This window comes from Myiozetetes cayanensis, unplaced genomic scaffold (genome assembly GCF_022539395.1).
Source record: "Myiozetetes cayanensis isolate MyiCay16 unplaced genomic scaffold, myiCay2020 scf1, whole genome shotgun sequence".
NCBI classification, from domain to species: Eukaryota; Metazoa; Chordata; class Aves; order Passeriformes; family Tyrannidae; genus Myiozetetes; species Myiozetetes cayanensis.
The window spans coordinates 60,017,825-60,042,027 of record NW_026086604.1 but is presented as its reverse complement, the minus strand read 5'-3'; the positions used below and the strand labels follow the sequence as shown (position 1 = coordinate 60,042,027).

At 39.3% G+C, this 24,203-nt stretch overlaps 2 protein-coding genes across 3 annotated transcripts in view; one reads left to right on the top strand and one right to left on the bottom strand.

The window, feature by feature from the left end:
* INVS (inversin) overlaps nucleotides 1–1,565 on the bottom strand; it is a 92,737-nt gene extending 91,172 nt beyond the window's left edge. For both annotated transcript variants that reach the window (XM_050331056.1, XM_050331063.1), the window contains exon 1: nucleotides 1,515–1,565. The gene's annotated coding sequence lies outside the window, so the exon portion shown is untranslated. The remainder of the gene's footprint in view (nucleotides 1–1,514) is intronic.
* A 120-nt stretch (nucleotides 1,566–1,685) lies between these two features.
* The window catches only part of ERP44 (endoplasmic reticulum protein 44), a 50,803-nt gene continuing 28,285 nt past the window's right edge, over nucleotides 1,686–24,203 (top strand). Inside the window, exons 1-3 of the mRNA XM_050306080.1 lie at nucleotides 1,686–1,913; nucleotides 21,232–21,304; nucleotides 23,072–23,111. Coding sequence (XP_050162037.1) covers nucleotides 1,857–1,913; nucleotides 21,232–21,304; nucleotides 23,072–23,111 — 170 coding nt within the window. The 5' untranslated portion in view covers nucleotides 1,686–1,856. The remainder of the gene's footprint in view (nucleotides 1,914–21,231; nucleotides 21,305–23,071; nucleotides 23,112–24,203) is intronic.

Sequence of the window (24,203 nt, the reverse complement as noted above, 5' to 3'; positions counted from 1 at the left end):
CCAGTACAGCATCATAACTCCATTCAAAGAGCTAATTCTGCATCAAAGAAGTTTTGAAATATTAAGAGGAACTATAAAAGGAAAATATGTAACATTCCTCAGATATTTCTCTCATGTATATGACAAACAGATGAATTGCTATGTTGAAGACTTGTTTGATAAAGAACTTCATTAACAAAATTTGAGGCATTTATTCAATAAAAATAAAGAAATAAGTACAAGATCTGCTTATAAAAATTTAAATAATTTACAATATCTGAAATATACATCATATCACCGGAACGAGGTAGATAATTCACTTTTCTTCTTTAAGTTAACAAGTAGAAAAATATTAGCCTTGTCAAATCACCTGAAATGAAAGGATATTCATATGGACAGCAAGACCTCTTCAGGTATAGGAAATTTCATACCAAACTACAGGAAGTCTACTTTGCATTACAGAGATAACCAGAATTACATAATTTTTCTACTCAGCAAATGACGAGGTTGTTAAAATTTAAACATGATTGCTCTCTCAAATTTTACTGATACAGTTTCCAAGTGAAGAACGAGCTACGAAAAAAATATCAAAGATCTTTCAAATGTGAGTTAATTCAGAAGATAAAACATGCATTCTACAGATCGAAGAGCACAAGTTCTTAAGGTAGTCACAGCAGAACTGATAAAAGCCAAGTTTCACTTTCAGACTATAAAAAACTACATGATTTGTGGGTGTCTTCAGCTTATGAAGCTGACAGGCCACAAGACTTTTGCATGCTGGCGCATAAAGCCAGAGCCTGTCAGGCTCTCTTTGAAACAGAGCCAGGCTTGACTTGGAAAAAGCTGATGTACAGGACTTTCTTTTAAATGGCGTTACGCCCTGTTTCCCTCCTTACACTCGTGTACATACTGAAAATGTGACAAATGAAAAGAGTAGCTTTCCAAGATCTTTTTGAGACAGCTCTGCGAGATCTCAAAGCATTTATGTATTCTGTCAGGTCCAAAGTTTTACTGGAAGAGGGCAAAGCCCCGAATTTCGGGCGTTCTTCACTTTCAGAATTTACAACTGAGGAAGTGCAAGTCACAAATCTGTTGAAGCGTCAAAGGATAAACATCAGCAATGACGCTCCACTTCAGCTGAAGTTTCCCAACCCTCCCACCAGCCGCTCTGTCCCCTCTCACACAGACTTCCGAACGGAAGAAAAGTTGCTTCCCGAACTTCGAGAGCACGAGGATCACAGCGCGCACACAGCGCCCAAATACCCCTCCTCGTATTCGCTACAGCTAAACCCGTGTCCCCAGTCCCGGCGGCTGAAGGAACAAGGCGGGATCCCAAGGAAACGCCGGGGGCTCGCAGGGACGGGGCACCGGGAACCCATAAGGAGCCCCAGCGCCCGAACCAGGGCGGAAAAGGGTGCACTGCCAGGGGACACCCATCCCCCCCACACACACACACATCAAGGCGGGAACCATTAACCCTGCCTTGCTTCCCTCCCTCCCTCCTTCCCGCGCCGCAGCTGCGCCCCGTAACTCACCTCCACCCCACCCGCCTCCTCATCGCGCCGCCACCGCCCCCGGGCACCGCCCCTCGGGCAGCCCCGGTGCGTTCTGGGACCTGCGCCTCCTCCCGCTCTCCCTTCCCTCTCCTCCTTCCCTCTCCTCCTCCTCCTCCTCCTCCTCCTCCGTGCCCTCCCCTTTCCGGAACTACGGATCCCGGCGTGCCCCGGGAGCGCGCGGCGGAGAGCGGGGCCCCGCGGTGGAATTTGCCCGGGTGTTTCCTGGCGACGGGGGGAAGTGGAGGAGCCGCCGCCGCCGCCGCCGCCGCGGAGAGTGGGAGCCGCGCTTCTCCCCGCTCCCCGCCGGGCGCCCGATCTACCATGAGACCCGCCATCTTCCCGCCCCTGCCTGACCCTGGCTGCCTCCTGCTCCTCCTGGTAAAAGCCGCCGGCTCCCCGCTGCCCTGCCCTGCCCTTCCCCGCGCCGGCTCCGGGTGGCCGGCGGGCCCCGCTCGGGGCTCTCCCGTCCCTCGCTCGCTCCTTGCCGGCCGGCGGCACCTGCTGGGCGGGGGAGGGGAGGGAGGAGCGGCGGCCCCGGCGGTGTGGCCGAGGCCGATAGGCTGCGCGCCCGGGGTGGGGCCGCGCCCGGGGCAGGGGCCGGGGCCGGGGCAGGGGCCGGTCGGGCGGTGCGACCTCGCCCCGGCCCCCTCGGGTGCGGGAGCCCGCGGGGAATGGCCGTAACGGGGCTGCTCTGCAGCCGCCTGGAAGGAGGCTGTGTGTTCAGGTGGGGGTCGGCCTCTCCTCGCAGGCAGCTGGCGGCAGGACGAGAGGACGAGGTCTTAAGCTGCGTCTTAGGAGGTTTAGGTTGGACATCAGGAGGAATTTCTTCGCAGGGGGGGTGATTAGACGTTGGAATGGGCTGCCCGGGAAGGTGGTGGAGTCACTGTCCCTGGAGGTGTTCAAGGAAAGACTGGATGTGGCACTCAGTGCCGTAGTCTAGTTCACGTGGTTGGTGTTTGGTCACAGGTTGGACTCGGTGATCTCAGAAGTCCTTTCCAACCGAATTGACTCTTTGATCTCTAATTGCCAGACCTACAGCATTTTTTTGATTTATTTCTTTCTTTTAGGCTGGCATTACATGCATGACCTAAGCCACCTTCTGGCTTTGCACATACACAAACGCAATCACTGATGTGTGTGTTCTGTGGAGATAAGTTGGCTGTGTTATACTCGGTCTTTTTTTTTATTTTTTTTTTTTTTTTTAAACAGACGTATGTAGTGATTCTTGCTTCTCCAGACTTGCATTGGGCCAGATTCTGGACCTTTCATAGCATAAGTGACTTGTAGAACTAAAGGTGACTTGTGTGAATAAATTGGAATAGGATTTTTCTCTTAAGATACCAATGTGTTTAATCAATCTATTTTAAGCATTTGGGAGAAAAAAACTGGCCAAAAAATTAAGAAATAAGTGGAGGCAAAGGTAGGTCGAGCTTTGGGGGTCCAAAGAGGAGCACATAGTAATATAGCTGCTAATGAATGAATTGCTTAGGAATATGAGGACAAATACTTACTGAGCAGTACAAGTACTCATTATGTGCAGTTCTACTTGGATAAGATCTGGTTAGATTATTACAAAAATGCTGTCATTTCAAGTTTGGTAAATATACATGATTGGTAGGGTTTGAAAAAAGCACATTTGAAATGTTTATATATATAGATGACTATTTATAGTGTGCAAGCTCACTATATGACTATATGAGAGACTAAAGGAAGAATCTAATATGTTTCAGTGACATCTGTGTGTTAAAACATTGTTACTTAGGTGCTAGATTGGTTTTCAACATTATTTTAAATACGGAGACTAATGAGCAAAATCAAAGAGTGTGTACTGTTTAGAAGGGCCATTTAAATGAGCAAGTACAAGTTTGAAAAAGCATACATGAGTTAATGAAAGCATTTTTCTTTCTTAGTGGCACAGTTAATCAATGCTGATTTAATATGCATCATTTAGAGTCATGTTTGCCAACAGAAAAAAAATAGGAAATGGCTGTGATCTGAAACTTGTCTGTATTTTATTTGCTATTTCTTTGAGTATGGGTCATTTAAACCCATTTCTAATGTGATTTAAAAGAACTGTATGCATAAAACCTTAAGAACACACGTCAGAGTTGTTTTTTAAAAAATACAATTCGGTATAATGTTATCTGTGTCCCTATTCTGCATCATATCAGCCATGGCCCTGTGTTGTAAGATGCCTAGCTACATGAGTCAAGGCAATAAATCGTTCCTTTTAGTAGATTTGTTAAGAGCTTTGTAGAAGTTGTGAGCAGACTGGGAGTGGCAGGGGACCATTTTCTTTAAAATGGCTGAAAAACTTTGTATAAAAGTTGCTGTTTGTTTTCTTGTGGCATTCAGAGACTCTGATAAGGTGTATCAGATTGGCTTTAAAGTTCTGGTAACTTTGTTTTTCTTTTTATCAACTGCTATGGATACTTAAGTCCAGCAATGCAACTGTGATCTTGGGACTTCTACTCCACATCCAAAGGATATACCATCCGGCAAAGCCTCTTTGTGCATGGCACATTTTGTGGATGTGAGCTTGTTAGTGTTTCATCAGTGGTTCCTAGAACAAAACACACAATGATATGTAGCTCTGAAAACAGCTTACAAAGCTGGTCTTGCTTAGTAATAGCAGTGAAGTCAACAGAAATTCTTTACATTTCCAGACTCTTGGATAAGCATATTTCTTTTCTAGATGGGGATTTAAAATGCTGCAAAAAGAAGAAAAGATACAATGTCAGTATCAAAGGAAGTTTGCTTGTCTAAAGAATTTTGGCAGTGGGAGATCATTAAAGTTTTAGATGGCCTTGAGTTTCACTAATATTCTTCTTCCCTGGTCTCACTGATACCTGCCAGTCCCAGCACAATCCTTTGCCCTTCCAACTTTTCAACCTCAAGTTGCTAACGTTGGACTGGGCTGCTGGAAGTCGAAAAGAGACTGGAGAGAGGACAGGGGAGGTACAGATTGGCATGACCCTTGCCTCACAAGCTGAGTGGAGGGGCAAGCAGCACACAGCACAAGCTGTAGAGGGTCTTGTACAGCTGTTTCCAAGACTGGAATAAGAGATGCATAGTAATGTCTTGTGAGCCCTTGTAGATTAAGATGTTTCTGCCACGTTGGTATGTTGCTTAATACTGGGTATGACAGACCTTTAAGATGAAACCAAGACAGTGGAATAAATGCTGATGGGAGAGTGGCTCATCACATTCTCCCCTAAGGCAAGGTGTGGCTCTTTGGCTTTGCTCTAACCAATCATTCTGTGTATTTGCCCATACTTGCAGTCGGGTATATTTTGCCTATAAAGAAAGTTCTAGAACGAGACACTGTTGCACATGCTGCTTCTGCTTATGTTTGAGAGATTTTTGTCATATGGCTCAGTGCTTCGCTGGGAGGCTCATGCAGTGTCCCTGAGCAATAGCTGTGTCTAGAGGAAACCACCAACTGATCATGAGGGGAATGAGAGGGGAAGTTCTCTAACTGGAAAAAACCTGTAGGGGAATATTTCTGTTTCTTGTTTTACTGCCACTGCCTTTCACGTCTTGTTAATATGACACCAAGTACCCAAGCAGTGAAAGTAAAATGAAATAAAATTATGTCTTTTAGCATAATGTTAAATGTGTAGTAAGTTGCCCAAAGAGAGGTTGAACACTCTGCACAATTTGTGTGTGGGGCATATTGCTGTGCATTTGCCTCTCTCCACATTTATGTTAAAACCTGAATTTTATAATTGGGAATCCTGCTCAAAATACTATATTCTGAATTTCAGCATTAGTTAAAGATTGTGGTTACAGGCAAAATTTAGGCCACTGAGCCTTGTACAATGGAAGGGGTTCCCTCCAAGAGTAGCATGGGATTTCTGAATTGTCCATCATCTGTCGTGGTCTCTAAACAGTGGTATAGTAGTTAACTGAGGAACTTTCCCTAGGCTGAAGAGAGGAAGCAGAGAAGTCTTGCATTCTTGTGAAGATGGCTTTCATTCTTCTTGCTATGCCATATGATGGGCAAGTTTCCTTTTTGGAGTGCTCAAGAGGGAAGAGAGAAGAAACTGAACTGTTCAGAGAGAAGACTTGGACAATGCTGGAAAATGTATAAATGAGTTATTAACAGTAAGATGTCAGAGACTGTTGCTGATGGCTGAAGAACACTGTGGTGACACACTCCATTTGATATCTTTTGATATCCTTACTGTTCTTCATAATGTGCTTTGTTTCTTGTTTGGTTGGGTTTTTTGTGGGCTTTTTGGCAGGACAGCTTTCTTAAGCAGAAGACTGGTCCTCTTATTGCTTTATCAAGAAAGCAGAATTACCACGTCCTATGTGTTTTAATCAAACGTGGTTTTTTTTTAAATACGTAAGGATTATAAACTGCTATTCAGGAGGAGCAATTGTTTACTTTGCAGGCTCTTTTGTAAGCCTCCCTTTACAACTTCCAGATATTTTGTTTGCTTAAAGGGAGGGCATTGTCTCATGCAAAAGGCAAGTGTATAGATATTCTGTAAATTTTATACCAGCCCTTCTTCAAAAGTTCTTCAGCAGAGTCTGGAGGTAGATTCAAGAATAGGTTGTTCAATAATGTTCAGTGGTTTTGGATGCATTAGCAATAACTTGGTCATTGTTCCCTCTACCGCATTTGGGATTGAGTTCTCTAGTGGTCTAGAGGAGGAAACAGTAACATCTGGGAATGTAAGAAGAAGCAATATAGGGTGTAGATATCAGTGCCTAAGGAGTATCTTCTTCAAAACTCCAAACTGGAGAAAACTTCCCAGAGAAATAGAGGAGGACAGGTGCATTGTGGAGAATTAGGAAAGGAAGTGAGATCAGATTTCCTTTGAGAGTTCTGCCTTTACCCTTTCTTTCTCCCTGACATGTCTTCCTTCATTAGAAGCATCCTAAGCACTCGTAGAAACACATTCAATTCAAAACTGTTAGTAATGTCAACTGCTGATGTAGTATAATTGAAAAAAGAGTTAATAAATGAGATTTTAGAAGTTTGATAAACTTTATTTTTAAATTTACTGTCTCTCAGGTATTTAATTTTACATTGTTAAGAGTTATTCTGTCAAGTTATTGGTATACTAAACAGTAACTCAGAATGTTTTTTTTTCACTGCTGGTTGAGGATGCTGTGTTTCTCCAAACCAGCTGCAGGACTGTGTCCATATTAAATTATGCTCTGGTGATTACAAAAAGTGCCTTCCAAAAAGCAACAAGGTATATTGCAAAAAAAATCCATAATTTTTCCTTTTTTCATATATGCTACTACTGAGAAACCGACTACCCTGATAATACACCCTTTAAAACTCAGAGCCATTCACATGTCCTCCAGAAAAGTACCTGTGACTTGCAGCCTCTTCTAGAAATTAACCACAGCTGTAAGCTCTTTCGCATGCATGCACAAACCCCTTTAATCTGGTAGTGATCCACGAGATCTGCTCTTTGGGTAGCTGATAGAACAAAAACATTATCTTGTTGTCTGCCATGGCACTAAGCATGATGCAAAGTGCAGTGATCTGTGTCTCAAACCATATAGTGGTTGAAATAGTGAAAGCAGTGAGTACAGAGCATCCTACATGGTTATCTAAAGGCAGGTGCTCAGTGCATACCTTCAGCAAGTAACTGGTTCCCAGGAAGCTGTATATGCAGCACAAGGTTTCTGCTGAACACAGTAAATCTCCTGTTCATCTATTTTTAGTATGGTAAGTGTTCTGGTTTTCTTCCTTCCTTTTTTTCTTGACCTGTTAGTTTGACTTTAGCAAGGAAGCTTTGATGGAGAGGAGTATTGAGTCCAACCATATTTATCTGATAGGATCAAGTTGTAGAGTTCTGGTTTTTGATTGCCGCTAGAGGTTTGATTATTTAAATGGGAAGGGACCTCAAAAATCATCTGGTCTTACCCCCTGCTCAATAGAAAACTAACTTAGATGGGATTGCTCAGGGTTTTTTCCAGTCATCTTGTATATCCAAGGATGGAGGTTCTGTAACTTCCCTGGGCACCTTTTTTTAGTGTTGGATCAAAACCTTGTTAAAAACCTTCTCTATAACCTCCGATTAGGTTACTGGTAGCAGCAGTAATAACTTCCTCTTCTTGAGGCTGAACAAATGCAGCTGTCTCAGCCTCTCCTTGTATAACCTGTTCTCCCGTCACTACTTACCTTCCTAGCCATCTGCTGAACTTCACTTCCATATATTAATGTCTTGTCAGACAGTCCAAATCTGGACAGAATCCTTCAGATGTGGTCACACAAGTGCCAAATAAAAGCAAGGAATCACTTCCCTTGGTCTGCTGGCTACACTTTTGGTAACACAGCCCAGTATGCAGTTTTCTTTGCTGCAAGGGTCATGCTGCTGACTCCTCTTTAACTTGCTCCTAAAGACCTCTTCTGCAAAGCTGTTTTTCTGTCCGTTTGGCTCCCAGCCTGTATGGGGTTGTTCCACCTGAGATGCAGGACTTGGCCTTTGTTGGACTTCACAAGGTTTCTGCCAGGCCATTTCTCCAGCCAGTTGTGAGGTTTCTCTGAAAAGCAGATCTTCCCTCTAGCTTATAAACTACTTCACCCAGTTGCATATTCTTAGGAAGCTGCTGAGGATGTGGTCTGTTTAATCGTTCTGATTAGAAGTAAAGACAAACCTTACAGCCAAAATTGATCTGGAGAAACTGCATTAGAGGCCACTCGGATATGGTGTCTTTAGTTACAGCCCTTTGAGCTCGGCAGTTCAGCTGCTGCGTCACTCACTTTATGGTTCACTTATTTAGTTCATGTATGGCCAGTTTTGGTCTAACAATACTTTGAGACGCTGTGTTAGAAGCTTGCTAAGGTCAAGGTGAACAATGTCCAGTACTCCTCTCTCGTTTACAGAGCTAAATGGCTTGCTACAGAGAACAGTCAGATTGATTTACTCGTTCCAAATATATGCTGGATGGCTTCTGGAAAGAAAATTAGTCTCTGTAATTCTCCTGGTGATGCAGGAAAATACGTTTGGTCTGGTTCTGTGGCTCTGTGTACTTCCAATTTGCTTAAGGACTTTCGAACTTGGTCTTCTGCTCATGTGGGTAATGCTTCTTTTCCCAGGTTCTCTGCTCACAGGCTCATGCCTCATCAGTAGAAAATCAAAGACATCATTGAGTGTCTAAGCCTTTTCCATCTACTTTCCCTACTAGTTGAGGAGCTGACCTACAATTTTCTTAGTCTTCCTTTTGTTGCCAGCATACCCGTAGAAACCTTCTGCGTTACCCTTAACATCCCTTGCTCAGCTCCAGCTGAGCTTGGACTGTTGCCTGCTCAAGCAGTGTTCCTCTACTCCTACCAGGTATTTATTTGCTTACCTCTACCTTCTGTGTACTTCCTTTTTTTCTGTTTTTAAACTCATCCAGAAATTCTGACATACGGCTTTCTGTGCAGTGAAGTGGATTGTTACGTGCTCCAACAAGGTGGTCCTTGAAGATCAACAAGCTCTTGTGGGCCCTTTTGGCTTTCAGAGCCATGTTCTATGAGCAGCCTGAATAGTTATTAAGAACTGAGTGTATTCAGTGATTCTGTAAGGTACTTTTTTTTTTTAATTAAAAATAAGTATCATAGTAGATTTTAGATAGGATTTAGTGTGAGCCCTAGTCATTGCTGGCCTATATGTGAAAGTTTCATTAGCAGCAGCCATGAAGTGAAACATTGGAAGTCCAATAACTTGCTTCCTGGAAAACATAAATTACCACATTTTATCTGTTGGAATCTCTCAGCTGCTTCACTTTGGGACCAAAATGAAGGATATGCTAACCAACATAGAGATTTCAGTTGTATGTTTTGCTGCATTCAGTTTCAAAGAAAGATACTTTTCTGTGGCTTAGATTTCTTTAATGACTGAAACTCTGCATTTTAAACGGTTTTCATGAAAAGGAACCTGAGCAGATGTTAAGGCTCTAGAAACAGGAGTTTAGTAAATGACCTGTTTCCTGGGCATGCTTTTTGCTTTCAGCATGTCTTCTGTCTTGTCTGGCATCAGTGATTCTTGCATGTTTCTTGTGTGTTTCATTGAGGTGCATCCAAAAAAAAAAAGTCTGTAAGGGTGTCAGGTTTTTGGGGGTTTATTTTCATAGATTTGTGAAGGGGAGAGAAGAAAAGCAGTTGAATCGTTGTTGTAAGATAACTGGCAGTGAAGCTTATATTTTGTCTCCAAGCGGATTCATGTGGCAATTGGACATAAACATGGAGAGAGCTTGTCCATTAGGAACTCTGCAAGGAAGTATTTTGAAAGGCAAGGAATAGGTGCCTGTTCCAATGGTCTTGAAAAAGAAAACAACAGCTGTGATAGTGTTTTGCTGTTTCCCATAGCTGTCTTGATTATGAAGTGATGATATAATTAACTTTCTCAAAAGCTTCACAAAGGGAAAGCTTTTCAGTGATGTATTCGTATTTGTAATCCCAAGAAGAGTTTTTTGTTCCTTTAGTCAGTCTATCACTTCTGGCTCTTATATTTTATTGAAATCCCTTTTCTTAACTCTTGCTGAAAGCACTTAGCTCCTATATTCTTTGCCAGTCATAAAAATTATGAATTTTCATAAACGTGTATATAAGAAAACTTTTTTCCTTTTTTTCCCCTTCCTTCTCCCGGTTGAGTCAATTCATTTGGGACTTGGGACAGGATGATTGAAAGACGAATTGGTTACTTCACAAAGGTAATTAAGAGAGTATGTGGTGCAGGGGGTGAACAGTTAGGGGTTCTTTCCTACTAATGATCTGTTAATTAGTGAAGGGATCTCAGCGAGTGTGCAGGCCTCTCAGGAATTACCTTTAAATGACATTTCAAACTGCTTTGGTTAAAAGGTAAAATTGCAGGGGGGAGAGGTCTTTTTAGTATTTTTTTCCATCAACCTAGGCCAGCAGAATTTGCTAAACTGGGGCAAATGTGCGCGTATAGTTAGTATTATATAGCTATGAAACATTATTTTAAAATAAGCCAATCCATAGCTGTGATACCTTGCTGAGGATTTTGGTAACAGTTCTGGTTGCAGCAGTCCTCCGTGTTTGTTTTGTGAAGCTGGTTAATTGCAGAGCCAGGGTGTCTGATACTTGCTCCCAGTTCAAGCACTGCACCATGTTAATGTGTTCATACTATTTTTAGGACCAGTCTGGAATACTTGCTTGAATATTTTTGTGGGAGTCAGCTTGAAGCTGGCAGGTTTAATATTCCTTGGGGAGGTAAACCAGCAATGAGGTATCTCTGTATGACTTTCTTTTGTGCATTTCAAAATATCTGTGGCATGTGTTCTGTCCTCTGCATTATTTACTCTTCTGCTCTCCAGAACTATCTGGGATAAATTGACTGCATCTGTGCAGGCCCTTCACAGCTGTTTAGGGTAGGAAGAAAATAGCACTTATGCAGTCTGAAATCAGCCATTCGTTCTTCAAGGTACGTGTGGCTGTGATCCCAAAGGTGAATTTTTCTCTTCAGGTTCAGATAGCATTGCTTTAATCAATGCTTTTCCATAGAAGATAGCCAGTGAATGAATTGTAAAAGGTATCTTTTTTTTTTTCCCCTCCTCATTTAAATTGGAAGATTTCTCCAATGCTAACTTGTCAATTAGGGTGCAGCTGTGGAGTAGTATTTCTATTACTGCTTATTTGGAAAGATCATATCCCTTATCATGTTATTTTAAGGTAGCAAATCATAAATGCTAACATAAAATTGAGGTAAAACATTTGTTAGAGACAAGCTAATGGATTATCAGAGAGCTTTAATATCCTGTGATTGGTAGTTTGCATGTGTAGAATGGAAGTTTGTGGAATGTGCATCATAATTATGCCTGGAGTGAAGAAAAAGAAATTATCAAAGTAACGTAAGTTTAGGTGATGTTTTAAATTTATTTATTCTAAAATTCAGAGTTCTGATGTTAAGGGAATGATACACTGAGGCTACAAAAACCCTCTGTATTTTAGAAAGTTTGTAATTTTGAAATTCTAAGGAGTTTTTCCACATTTTGATTCCTCAGAAAAAGAAGGAAGAGGAACAGCAACACAGGCCTGAATCTCGATGGTCTTACTATATGGGCAAACACTTCATATGCTATGAATGGCTGCATCACAAAGTACTATAGCTCTCTTCTGATAGTTGAACAGACAAAACCTTAAGCTCCTGTTGAAATATTATTAGGAGGTAATCTGAGGAAAAGCAGCACCTCAATTGTGCTGAAGGAAAAACAAAATCTGTAGCACAAGGAGGGTCTTAGTGATATTGGAAGTATTATTTCTAAAAGCTCTAGATGTGAGGTTACTGAACAAGAGTGTTTATGTCTGTATGCGTGTGTGAGGTAGTTCTGGAGGTGATTGCAGGGTGTAACTTAACCGTGCCATGCTAAAACTGGAAGAGGGCAAGAGTTTAGCTTGAACTGCTGATTGTCCTAGAATCATTCCTACATTTACTGTTCTGCCTTAGGGTTGTTGCTCCATTGTTTAGTTCTAATTGTCATCGTCAAATAAGGGTGATCCGAATCATAGTGGCTGTGATTCTCTACTTTCAAAAGGATTTTGTTGTTTGGAAGTACAAATAGGCAGCAGCACTAATGTGAATGGTACAATTAAAACAGTGTTATCAGAGACTGGTTTGTCCACTTCCCTTCCCTTATGTTGTCTTTAGAGTACAAGTTAAACCATTATGTTTTGCATTCTTTTGGTTGGGCTGGGTGAGAAGAATGACCCCAGCTGTATTTTTTTATTTAAGTATTTTGTTTGTCTACTTGTCACTTTTACTGTCCTTTTCCTTTTTCCTCCTTAACTAACACGGTACCTCAGCTGCACGGTTAAAGCAGTGTGAGTCCAGCATCCAGTGATAAATGCTAATAATACATGTGAAATACAGATTTCTCCAATACTGTATTTTTAATATGCCACCTGACTGCTATTTTATCTAAATTGATTTTTAGGTGTTTTTATCATGGAGGGCTAGTTGATGTGGGTTTATTGTAACCCTTATTTTGGCATTTGCGCTGTTGGTTTTGGTAATTTATGTCTCCTTTTAAAATAAGTTCCAACCTGAAAGGTAGAGCTGAACAGGGTTGTCTTTGCTTAAAGTTCCTGCTTTTCTTGATACTGCAAAAATCTGGAGAACTTTTGGAGCAGTGGAGTAAAAATTTATTCAGCATTGCAGCTAGATTGTATAATTAATAAACAGCCAAGCAACTAGAAATGAGTAGGTGTTGATCACTTCACTTGAAATGAGTTGGTTTTGTCTTGTTGAAGAATAAACTCGGCATGTATTAAAATCTACCAAAGTAGAAATTGTGTTATTTTTGAAGCAGCAGAATGTGTGTAGGTAGCAAGTGTGGAAAATTCAGTTATCCACTAATATGTTCAATCCTTCAGATTATTCCAAGGTAGCAAATATTCACGTGACAAAGGAAATATGGGTTGTTGTGGAAATGCTACATCTACTTTTGGTTTATTCCTCTAAGATTATGCTTCGAGGGAGAGATTCTGAATTCCATGGCCACTCCTTCCACACAATACCATAGAAGATTTTGTTTTATTTTAATATGCATTTTCATCAGCAGTTCAAGAGTGAAGAAAACATATGTTTATTTATGTTATTTAAAAAAAAAAATCATCTAATTCCTTGTTCTACAATGGCCCTGTGTGTAAAGACTACAACAAAGGGCACAAGAAAGATTGTAGAAGATCATAATGAATAACAGGGTAGTTTGTTGCTTTCTGTAATGCTACATGTGGCTCTCAAAGCACAGTTTCTAATAAGCCTTCTATTTAGACTCTATTTAGACTGTTTATATGACAGGACTCACAATTTCTTCTGTACTGTTACATATCAAAATAATTTCCAAAATATTTCAAGTGCAAAAATGGCTTTGACTTATCTTAAAATGCAGAGAGGATATTGAGAAATGATTTGTGTACAAGGTTACATATGTGATCTGTGATGTGAGGAATGGATTCACGAGTACACGGTCTCCGAGGTTTAAACTGTCGACAACAAATGTTTTTGGTAATGGGTTTTACATGTAGTAGCAGTGGCCAAAATAGAGATCAGGGTCTTTTTCCTTGAGTTGCTGAAAAGGGACAGCATACTATTCTGCTCTGCTGGCCTTGCTAGAGTCTTGACAAGACTGAGCTGCCCTTTATTTCATGTTGCTGGATCATGCTTTAAGTAGTTGAGAACCCTGAGGGTGCTGGCTTTCATATACAGCAACAGCTGCTTAATTTGTGCTAATCATTTTGGAGATTGCATTTGTATTTTATATGCTTTATTCCTTCTTGAAAGTGTATCTTTGTTGCCAAATAATCAGAGCAGTTGGTAGATATGGGAAATAAAGAGTTGTCAGAACATGAGGTTGTGTTTTTTCCTAAAAAGCAGCAGGAATCAGACCTTTTCTTTCAGGGGAATTCTAGCTGCTTGTGTAAAACATGAAGCTTGGTACATAAAATATCTAAAGATTCAGAGTTTAGTTCCCAGTGGAGCGGAATTCATGGCTTTAAAGCTGTAAAACAGGCTTTAAGGTAGATTCCTATTTCTGAGGATTTGGAGCATTCTGAACATCCTTCACGAAGTTGTTCAGACATCTGTTTACATCTTCTTTAGGTGTATGGACTGTGTTACCTCAAAGTGGATGTTTAAGACAAGAGAACCAGTGTGTTATGACCCTGACTGGAGATTACCCTTTTCCCTCCAGGCCAAGAGAAATAACTGAAAATTACAAATAGTTCAACTGAAAATAAATTGGAGGTCTTACCTCTGTAACATTTTTTTAGACACACCTCATGTCATTTTTTTGAGCCCTGACTTAAACATTTCTGTAAAAGACAGTGATCCATAGGTTTGTGCCTGGAGAGTTAAGCTTTAGAATTATGTTTGGGTGCATAATTCAGCTACTAATAGTTTTAGGGAAAAAATACTGTGCATTGGACAGTACTTTGTGATACTAAGGTTTAATTTTCATCTCTTCAATGGACTTTTTGAATTAACATCTTGTGTCTTCTAATAATAGTTCACAAACTGCTGAGAGGTGAATTTAGCCATTTTTCTGGGACCCCTCAGTGCTTCAGGCTGCTGAGATATCTCTGTGGCTATGAATCATTCCGAGTTGTACGTGAGAGTCCTGCAACTCCTTTGCTTGTGTTTAGTTCAGCTGTAGGAACCATTGGCTCTGAGTTCCTTTTCCTGATTTGGAGTGTCAAATCAATGTAACGTGTATTTTCAAAGATACTGTTATAAATTGTGATTTTTTTTCCCCCCAATATTTTCATTGGGGAAAAAGTTCTTTATTAATAATAAAGACATGTAGTTACACCAAATATTCCTTCCATATACTTAAAATGGGAGTAGATGACAAGATATATGAAGGGAAAAATCCCATTACCTCTTTTTAGTATGGTGGTCTCTACCTAGTTCTGTGCAGTTATAGCACTGTTTGGCTAAGTCAACTTAAAAGTGAATTGTCTATCAAGGCTAAGTGAGTTTACTTTTCTAATATATATATTATCTGTATTTCAGTTTAGTTAGATCTTTTTTCTCTGTTCTCATGGAAGTTAGTAACTGCACTCTTTAAATCTGTTTTAAGTAGCTTCCCTTGAGCATTTTACATTTCCCTGATTAAATTTAACATATGACTTGAGTGAAGAATAATAAGAAAATGATTTTTTGTTACCCATTTAAACATTGCTCTGAAAACTTAACTGTAACTCAGAAGTGATTGTTAGTTAGTGTTTTGAACTAATATAGCTTTGTCTCATAGTCCCGTAATGAAAGCAACTTACATTACTAATGAAAATCCTGCATAATCAATGGGGATGGCAGCAGTCAGTTATGAAAATGTTTGGGCACAGCCTGGAATCAAGTGGTGACAATTAAGAGTTGAACTGCTCTCACTGAGGGGGTGAATAATGTTCTTTTTTTATTTTTCCCTACTATTCTCTATTTACTGTTATCTCTCTCCGCTCTGAACTTTGTGCTTCATTATAGGGCTTCTGGGAACGCTGCCAGCGAGATGCTCCTGATTGATGGTTCTGAAGCCAAAATTCAGGGGCTCTTACAATGTCTGCCAGCTTTGGCATTGCTGCCTCCTGGGATTGCTTTCAATTTGTATCATCCTACAGCAGGCTGTAAACCCGTCTGCTTCCTGTTGTCCAGGAGTTTAATGCAGACCTCAGAGTAGCAGGAGATTAGTGGCATGCATAAAGAAAGAGGTACTCAGGAACTGAAAGTCAGCTGCAGAGTCCTGTGGGGCTTGGACTTCAGATAGTAACTTCAACATGTCAGTCTGGATTAGATGTGGGCTAGAGCTGGCTGGAGAATGTAAAATGATTTTGTGTTAGAGGAGAAAGACAGTTTAGTTGTGTGCCTTGAGGATTTCCCAGCAGGAAGAAAAGGTAAGTGGAAAGTTTAGCAACTGAAAATGAAGGCTGTTCTTGTTGACTGCCTTGCAGGTGTAGTACTAATTAGAAATCATAATGCTCCAAAAATACATCTTCTGTATTCTTCAGATAGTTTGCTTTGGAAATGAGGACTTCTGTTTCATTATGTGCATTAAAAAGTAAAGACATGAAGAACTAAAATTCAACAGACCTGTTTTTATTTTCCTTTTCTTGTAGTTTTAAGATTGTGCTCATTTAAACTGTTAAACTTTTCTGCCAGAAAGTACGATAAACTTGAAAAAGAAATACTGCTAAACCTAAAGGCCTGTCTCTTCTGTCCAGTTAGCAATTAAAGAACAGCACTAATTGGTAAGAGTAAAATATTAATAAAAGGTTGATCTAAATCTCCTGGATTACCAGTGGGCTTTATTACTTGGATGTGTGGAGTGGTGATTAAACAGCAACACTGTCAGTAAAAGGTGAGTTGAAACTGGGTGTGCTTTTATTTCCTCTTTGGGAAAGGGATGTGAAACCTGGCAGAGGTTCCTTGTTGGGTTGAGTTGGGTCGGTTTTGTCCAAGCATTTTATTTTGTGTAAGGCCGACTGTGTGGCATTGCACGAGTCAGAGGAGGATCATAATGGCTTTCAGGTCTTTCACTGGAAACAATCAGAATAAGTCTCAGATAATTTGTAGTTACTCCTCGGAAGTGACTGGTACTGACTCCAGGCAGAAGTGACAGAGTGATTGGCTAACTTTGTGAGGATCAAAATTTAATCAGAAAACTAATGTTTCTGTATTAATTAAATACCCTAATAAAAACATGAGCAGTGTTACCTTCAGAAACTTCCAGGAACCTGAGCTGTGATGTTCATGCTTTATTTGACAGTGTTTCTGAGGACCAGAAGAGTAAAAATATATGTGTCATCTCCTCTTCTTCCCTCCCCCCATATGAGCTAAATTTTGTCTTTGTGAACACTTTATTCAGTTCCTGACTTTTTCCCTCCAGCAATGCATTCTGTAAGCGCAGCTTTCGGCATTCATTTGTTTTAGTCTGTAGTTTATCTTGTCATTTTTTGTACTGTTAATTGATTGTGAGTAGATTATAAACATGCTAATGTAACTTCTGTAGTTTCATTCAAGTATGTAATATTTTAATATCCTACTCTGTCTTTAGTTTTTTAAATCTTTTTATTTTATAACTACTTAGTTTTACCTTCAGATTTTCATAATATAAACATTTAAAAATAATATATATATATACCTTATATTTTTATATATGTATATATATATGTACACATACGTATCTAATTTTATCCAAGGTAAAGGCGGCAACCTGAGTTGTTTTCAGGTGTACTTACATAACCAATTTTCCTATCAAATTATTTTTTCAAGCTGCTCTGTTCAGTGAGTTTGTAGCTATCTCGGGAAGTTAGTTTGTAACTGAAGAAAAAAAATAATTTTCAAATATGAACAGCCGTCCATGTGTCCTTCCACTATAGGCCAGTGGAATGCAAAGTTTACATTTAAAAGTAGAAAATTATGAAGACTTTTTTAGCCAGTATATTTTTCAGAACATGTGTTTAATACCTGTTTTATAAAGTGTGTTCCTGATATTCAGAAATGATTTCCTCAAAATGTCTTGTTTTCTGCCCACGGATATGAAGCACAGGCCTGAAAAAGGTCAGAAAATATTCTCAAAACAGTGTAGCTTCTTAGCAATTTAAATAGAATTTGTATTTCTTCATGTTAAATATTAATACTGCTACTATCATAAACCCTCTTGCATCTCATGGAACAGCAAGATTACTGGGTCAAAAGGATGTGTTTTCTTCCTTACAGGCATTACACCTTAATGAAAGCTTCTGCTGAAGTGCATCTTGCATATTTATTGACATTTCTCCAAGGAATGCTTTTTTCCCTGAGTCTATCAACTTATTATGAAGGGTTTGGCACCCACTATGATTTAGTCAGTATAAAACGTTTGAGAACATGATCATGAATATGTTTGACAAAACGGAAGTTTTCATACTTCTAGTGGAAAAAGTATTTCACTTATCTCAGATTTTGTGCAACTTTTGGAGAAAGAATGTTCTTAGTCTCAGTGCTACTGTAATATAAAAGGGCAATAAGATATATATGGCTTAATTCCTTTGTCACTTTCCATATATGTTCAGGGTATTTGTTTTGGTATTATTGTCTTAACACATGCAGCTTGCACCACATTTTTCCAAAGTAAGAGTTAAGAAAGGAATCACAAACTTTTTTATGCTATGAAGAAGTAGTAGTTTTGATTCATTTTTTGTGCACATAGCACAGCCTAGCAGAGGATCTTATTGGTTAGAACGTAGTGTGCTTTCATGGTGAAGTTAAATATTTGCATTGCAAGTTAAGTGTATTGTAGCAATCTACAAATGCGACTACAGTTCCTGATCCGTTTAAGTGTATCTGCTAAGTAACGTAGCCTATTTCCCGACTGCAAATAATGTGCTTATCTATGTTGTGTTTAATTTATGTGTAATTTATCCTATTAGATAAGGTTTGTGTTGCTGTTGGAAAGCTATTCTAGAAAAAGCCATGTGGATTTAAGAAATTGGTATCTTACCTGTTTGGTGTGTTTAGACAACACAAAACGCTGAGCTCCTGCGAAAATAGTTTCACCAAGACCTACTGTGGAAATTCTTTCTGAGTGTGAATGGTGATGCAGAGCTGTGTGCAGCAGCTAAGAAATTCCAGCTTTCTAGAGGCTCGTGTGGATTTTCTATGTAAAAAAGCATTGTCCAAGGTTATAAGCAGGAGAAGTAACTCTTCAAGGTGATCAGAGGTTCTTGGGGCCTTGCAGGGCAGATGAGGCCTTGGAACACTGAGTTTGCAGTCACCTGTGGAAGATCAGATGATGACCAACAAACTTAATGTTGAGTTACCCTATTCTTTATTACCTTGAGCAATATTCCAACTGCTGTTGTTAATCGTAGCTACTGTTTCAATTGTACACCAGTTAGGTCTATCCTAACATGTGCAATAAACCAGCATGTGGGTACAAACAAAAACTGTGCCACCTCATGCACATGCTGACTTGACCCATTGCTCATACAAACATTACTACTACTACCAGCATCTCCCCATAACACCATGGAAGTTGTCATCCCATGAACCACCTGAGGGATGATGTGGAAGTGTCTGCACTGATGATTGCCATCAGCTATTACCTCTCTAGGGATAATTTGGCCAGTGTGGATCTGGGTCCACACATGTACCTTCTCTCTGCAAAGACTCGAGGCAGAGTCCTAACTCTTTGCTGCTCAGTAGTCAGCAATACCAGCATCTTCAAAGGAATTTCCCTAAAACTGGCCTGCTGCAACTTGTGCATTGCATAGCTTCCTTAATCAGATTTTTTTTTAATTACTTTTTTTTGTAGTTTGTGTTGTTACGCTGCCTGTTTCATCTATGGACCTCACAGCTCAACCATAAGTTTTATTTCTCTCCAGTCATCTTAAGCCCACAGTTCAGATACTTGTTGCAGGCTGTTAAAGTGCCACAGGAAGACTGTGCAAACTCCATCACAAAGCTGAGACTTGCATTTAAGATTAGTATCTTGTTCAGTTACCAAGGCAGAAGCACTGGTACATATTTTGTATTGCAACCAGCTGGTGTGTTTTCAGCCTGTAGTGCAAGATGGAGTGTATATATGCTACCCAGGGCCACTATATGGGAAACACAAAAGAATCAGTGTCTTCACTGGGAAGTGGTTAGTGATCTGCAAATGAGAAGGAATGGAAAATGATGGCTGCAGATCTCACCTGTGTGCCATTTGCAGTGATAGTGTGAAAGCTATTGACAGTGTCTCACTGCAGAAGTGTTCCACCATTTTTGATGCTGATCTTAAGAAAATCAGGGATCCAGTTTGGCTTTTCTTTTTTTGTATATCTAATATTTGATATACACTTGCAACAACTGTTAGGAAACTTGTTGTGTGACATTGCATGAGTATTCTGATAAATTGTAAACAGTGTCAAAGGCAGGTGTACCCTGGAGTCTTGCTCTCTGTAGTCATGGTTCTAGCACAGGTTCAGGGTAGGTCTCAGACTCTTCCATAAATACAGAGATCCTTGTTTCATTCTTTCCTTATATCCAGCTGTTTCATGTGTTTTTATTTGGATGGTCTTTATACTTCTAGCTATGTTTTTCCTTGGTGCCTTTTGTCAGCTCTGCCTTGTCAGCCTTAAGCAGTTTTTCTTTGCGGCTGCAAGGAGTAAACAGTCTCCAGGAACATGGATAGTGTGTGTGTTGTGTGCTGCCACATCTCAGTGTGAGGGTTAATTCCTCACAGGTGTCACTGGGGATCTCTGGTCTCTGCCTGACTCCTTGACCTGTGCCTTCCTGTCAGTTCCCTACCAAAAACCTTCCTTTTTCTTTCTTGTTATCTCTGTCACCTGAGGAACCATACGTCAGTTGGAAACAGAAGCTGGAAGGCATCTGGTTCAAGCCTTGGCCCTGCTTAGAGAAGTGATGGCTTTCTGACCAGGTTGCTCAGGATGGAAACATTCATGTCCCAGACTAGAATCTGTATTGTCCCACTCAAAAATTTGCATACTTATCTCTCTCAAAGCCAAAATAAGTTGTAATTCACTGATACCTCTCTCATCTGTGATAGAATAGCAACTCTTTTTCCTTTTGCTCTCACCGTATTTTGAGACAAAAATAACTGGCCCTGTTGCAGTGATTACAAGAGTGGTCTTCAATAAAAATGTGTATTGCTGTGGAAGCTGCATTAAGAGTAATACATATGCTGCTTTGTAATTGAATTATTTGGCTGATGTGGTACCTCGGTTTTTATAGTCTGATATGACTACTGCATGCTGGGACTGAAGCCGTGTCAAGCAAAAATACAGAAGGAGATTAGAGTTATATGTACTGAAACTGTTTCCTAAAACATCAGTAAAAATGTAGGCAACTGAGGCTTTACTTAATGAGAAACTTTTTAGCCAGACAAGCCCTGTAAGTTGGAGGGGCAATTACTGGGTGTGCAACTCCGAGCCCACGCACTTCTGGGCTGTGTGAGGTTGTTAGGTGGCTAAAATGGCGTTTTCTTTCTTCAGAGTGAACTTATGAATGTGTTGTTCTTAAAGGTGCAAAATCTACCTGTAACATTTCTGTGAAAGTATGTTATATCTGTAAATAGCTTATTTGTATGTTTGTGGTACTACTGTCATCTGAAATGCATGGACTGAATTACAGTTCTGTTACTGTTCTCCAGGATTTGAACTGGAACTGTTAAAAATCATATATAAGTTACTATATTATTGCTGAAACTTTACATACCTTACTGATTTACTTTCTCTTTTTAGGTGTCTTGGCTCTTCAGTCCAGCAAGAAGTGAAATAACAAGTCTAGATAGTGGAAATATAGATGACATTTTGAGTGAGTACTTTGAATAATGTTTTCTTTGTATGTCTGCAGTTGTGTGAATATGTGCAAATATGGCAGTGTTATTAAATGAATATGCATACCCCAGCTTTGAGTATATGAGTTGCAATTGGCTTAGAAATATTAAATGCCCGTGGTCAAAATTAGCTGTCTGAACTAATGTATTGCAAGGACAATTTGACTTGTCTAAGAAAAATAACTGGTATCCTGTTTGCAGATGGGAATGCTTGATTCCATAACCAAAACCTGTCCAGAGGGCATTTTCAAAGTTCCCCCCCAAAAATAGCAGCAACTGAAACCCATGGCGATGGGCTTTAAGTATCTTGCTTATTCAGCTGTGCTTTTCCTCAGGTTAAGCATTGTCCTGATTCTGGTGGCTCATAGAAAGGAGGTCCATAAATTAAACAGATGTGTATTCCTTGTCTGAAACCTTTTCCTCTGAAAAATATACAATTTGCCTTTACATGTCTTTCCAGGAAAAAAGTTTTGATGTTGTTTCAAAACTATCAAGGGGAAAAAACCCTCTTTATTATTCTCTTTTATTAAAGTCTCTACTATAGTCTGCTTAATGTTACAGGAATACTTTGTAACATGTGATCTGTTTGTAAATACCTTTTATACAGTGGAAAATATAAAATTGCTTTATAAAATGTTATTCATAAAAGGGAATATATGCAAGTGTAACTACTTTTAAAATGTATCCGATTGCTTTCAATAAATACTTTATGCCTTGGAGGTAACCCTAAACTTCTCAGTGCCTCTTAATTACCTGTTCACTGCTTGCATTCCTTGTTGATAATGAAAATCTTAATGCTGTAGTTGTAATCAAAACTGTCATGCTCTCCAACCTTCTCAGAAGTGTCTTTACTGGCATAGTATCATCTCCAGGCTTTCAACATCTTAATCTTCACACGTAACTGCTCTGCAACTCTGTCAGTGTTCTACTTTACCAACATTTCTGCTTTATAAAACTGTGGGTGGTACTCTATAGTTTCAGTATGTATTTAATTTTTTTTTCAATGTCTAGGCCACTACTGCTACTAAAAATCAATTTAAAGCATAACTGTTATATTGTGTAAAGATCATAGTTTGTTTCTGGGCAGGAGATTTACCCTTTTTTGCCATATTTTCTTTTTTTTGGTATGTGAGAAGTAATGTGTAAGAACGTAAGAACATAATTTCACTACCTCATCACATGTATCCCTGCAGTATTGCCTTTTTTTTTTTGAGTGTTTATTTTTCTTTTTTTGGGAGGACTACAGATTTCTTTGCCACCTTTTGCCTTAGTATCCTTCTTAGCAAATAAGGCAGGTAAGGACTGACCAGAGTAAGTTGTGCAGGCAATCTGTTTTTTAACGCTTATGAATAATAGAACTAATGCTTAAGAGATACACTGAAGTACTGCTTCCTGCTTCTGGATGTGAGTACCTTAATTTTAAATCCAGAATTGCTTTTTATTTCATGTGTCACTTCATTACTTCTTTTGTGTCTTAATACCTTGAGAATTTACATTTTTTATATATCAATAAAGTCAATAGAACATTTGACTGAAGGCCTCTTTCACCAGTCTCCCATTTGATATAGATTGTATTTCAGATAAGATTTATCCTAGCAGTTTTCTAGCAATCAGACTAAGCTATATACTGAGTAATGTAGAAATACTTGCTTTTATAGTTTTTTGTACATATTTTTATAATCTCAGATAAAAGAACTAAGAAGTTACCTCTCAGTGTGACACTGGGTTTTTTCTTTTTCTTTCAGACAATGCAGATGTTGCTTTAGTTAATTTTTATGCTGATTGGTAAGTTGCTCATGTTTTTTTTTCTGTGTTTAAAACTCTGTCTACTGAAAACTGTCATGTTTGGCTGTAGTTTTCTAATTGAAAATACAGTAGTATGTTGCTTTCAAACCAGTTCTTTCCTGGGTTTATTTCCTGATTGCTTCCCCTTCTGCAGTTCTGCCATCCTGTGTTTCATTCAGGGCTCCTATCAGAGGAAAAAATGGGAATATTTTAAACTCTCAGTTTTCTTCTGTGTTGGTCCCATACGTTTGGACTAGAACAAAAAGACTTGAAATGACACAAAAATCAATTGTTTTTCTATTTTGTAATGTTCTAATTTGTAAGACCTTGCAAAAGACCTCGCAAGTGGAAAACTAGAGAAATTATAATTGAGAGATGAAATCTGAGCAACTGGAAAAGGGAGGAATTTGGGGCTGAATTGGTTAGACCTTGTGAATTACATACTTACAAGGAACTGTTTACTTGAAATTATATTTTTTAAAAAACCCAACTTGCATCCTGAATCATTGTTAGAATTAATTTAAGCAATATACCCCTGTGAAATGTCTCTTTTCTAATGATAGTACAAAGAAATAACTAGTTAAGTAGGAAACTAGATCTAATCTCTTACCGGTTTTGTATAGAATTATCCTATAGACGGCTATGTATTAAAATACATAAATAAATGAAACTTCTAATTTTTAGTTTGTGATCTACAGATACAGTGAATCATGGACTACTTCAAAAGTACTATCTTTGTATTAGAGATAAGCAAGGAAAGCAAACCTATGGAGAGTAAATTTAATACACTGAAATTAGAGGTCTGTGTTGCCATTCAAAAATTATTTTGGGATTTTGCAAATGACAAACTGCAGAAAGGTAGCTAAATATCCATGTTCTGATACTTCTGTCATAAAGGGAAGATACAAATATTTTAAAATTTTATATAGCCTGATAAGTATCCTATTTTAGGACCTTATTAGCACAGCTCCTTTTCCAAATCCCCACTGTTATCAGATCCTCTGTAGAATATTTGAAGATTTGTATATGCTTGCAAGTTGATTCATGTTACAGTAGGCTATAATTTTAAAACATTACAGCCCTAGTTATGAT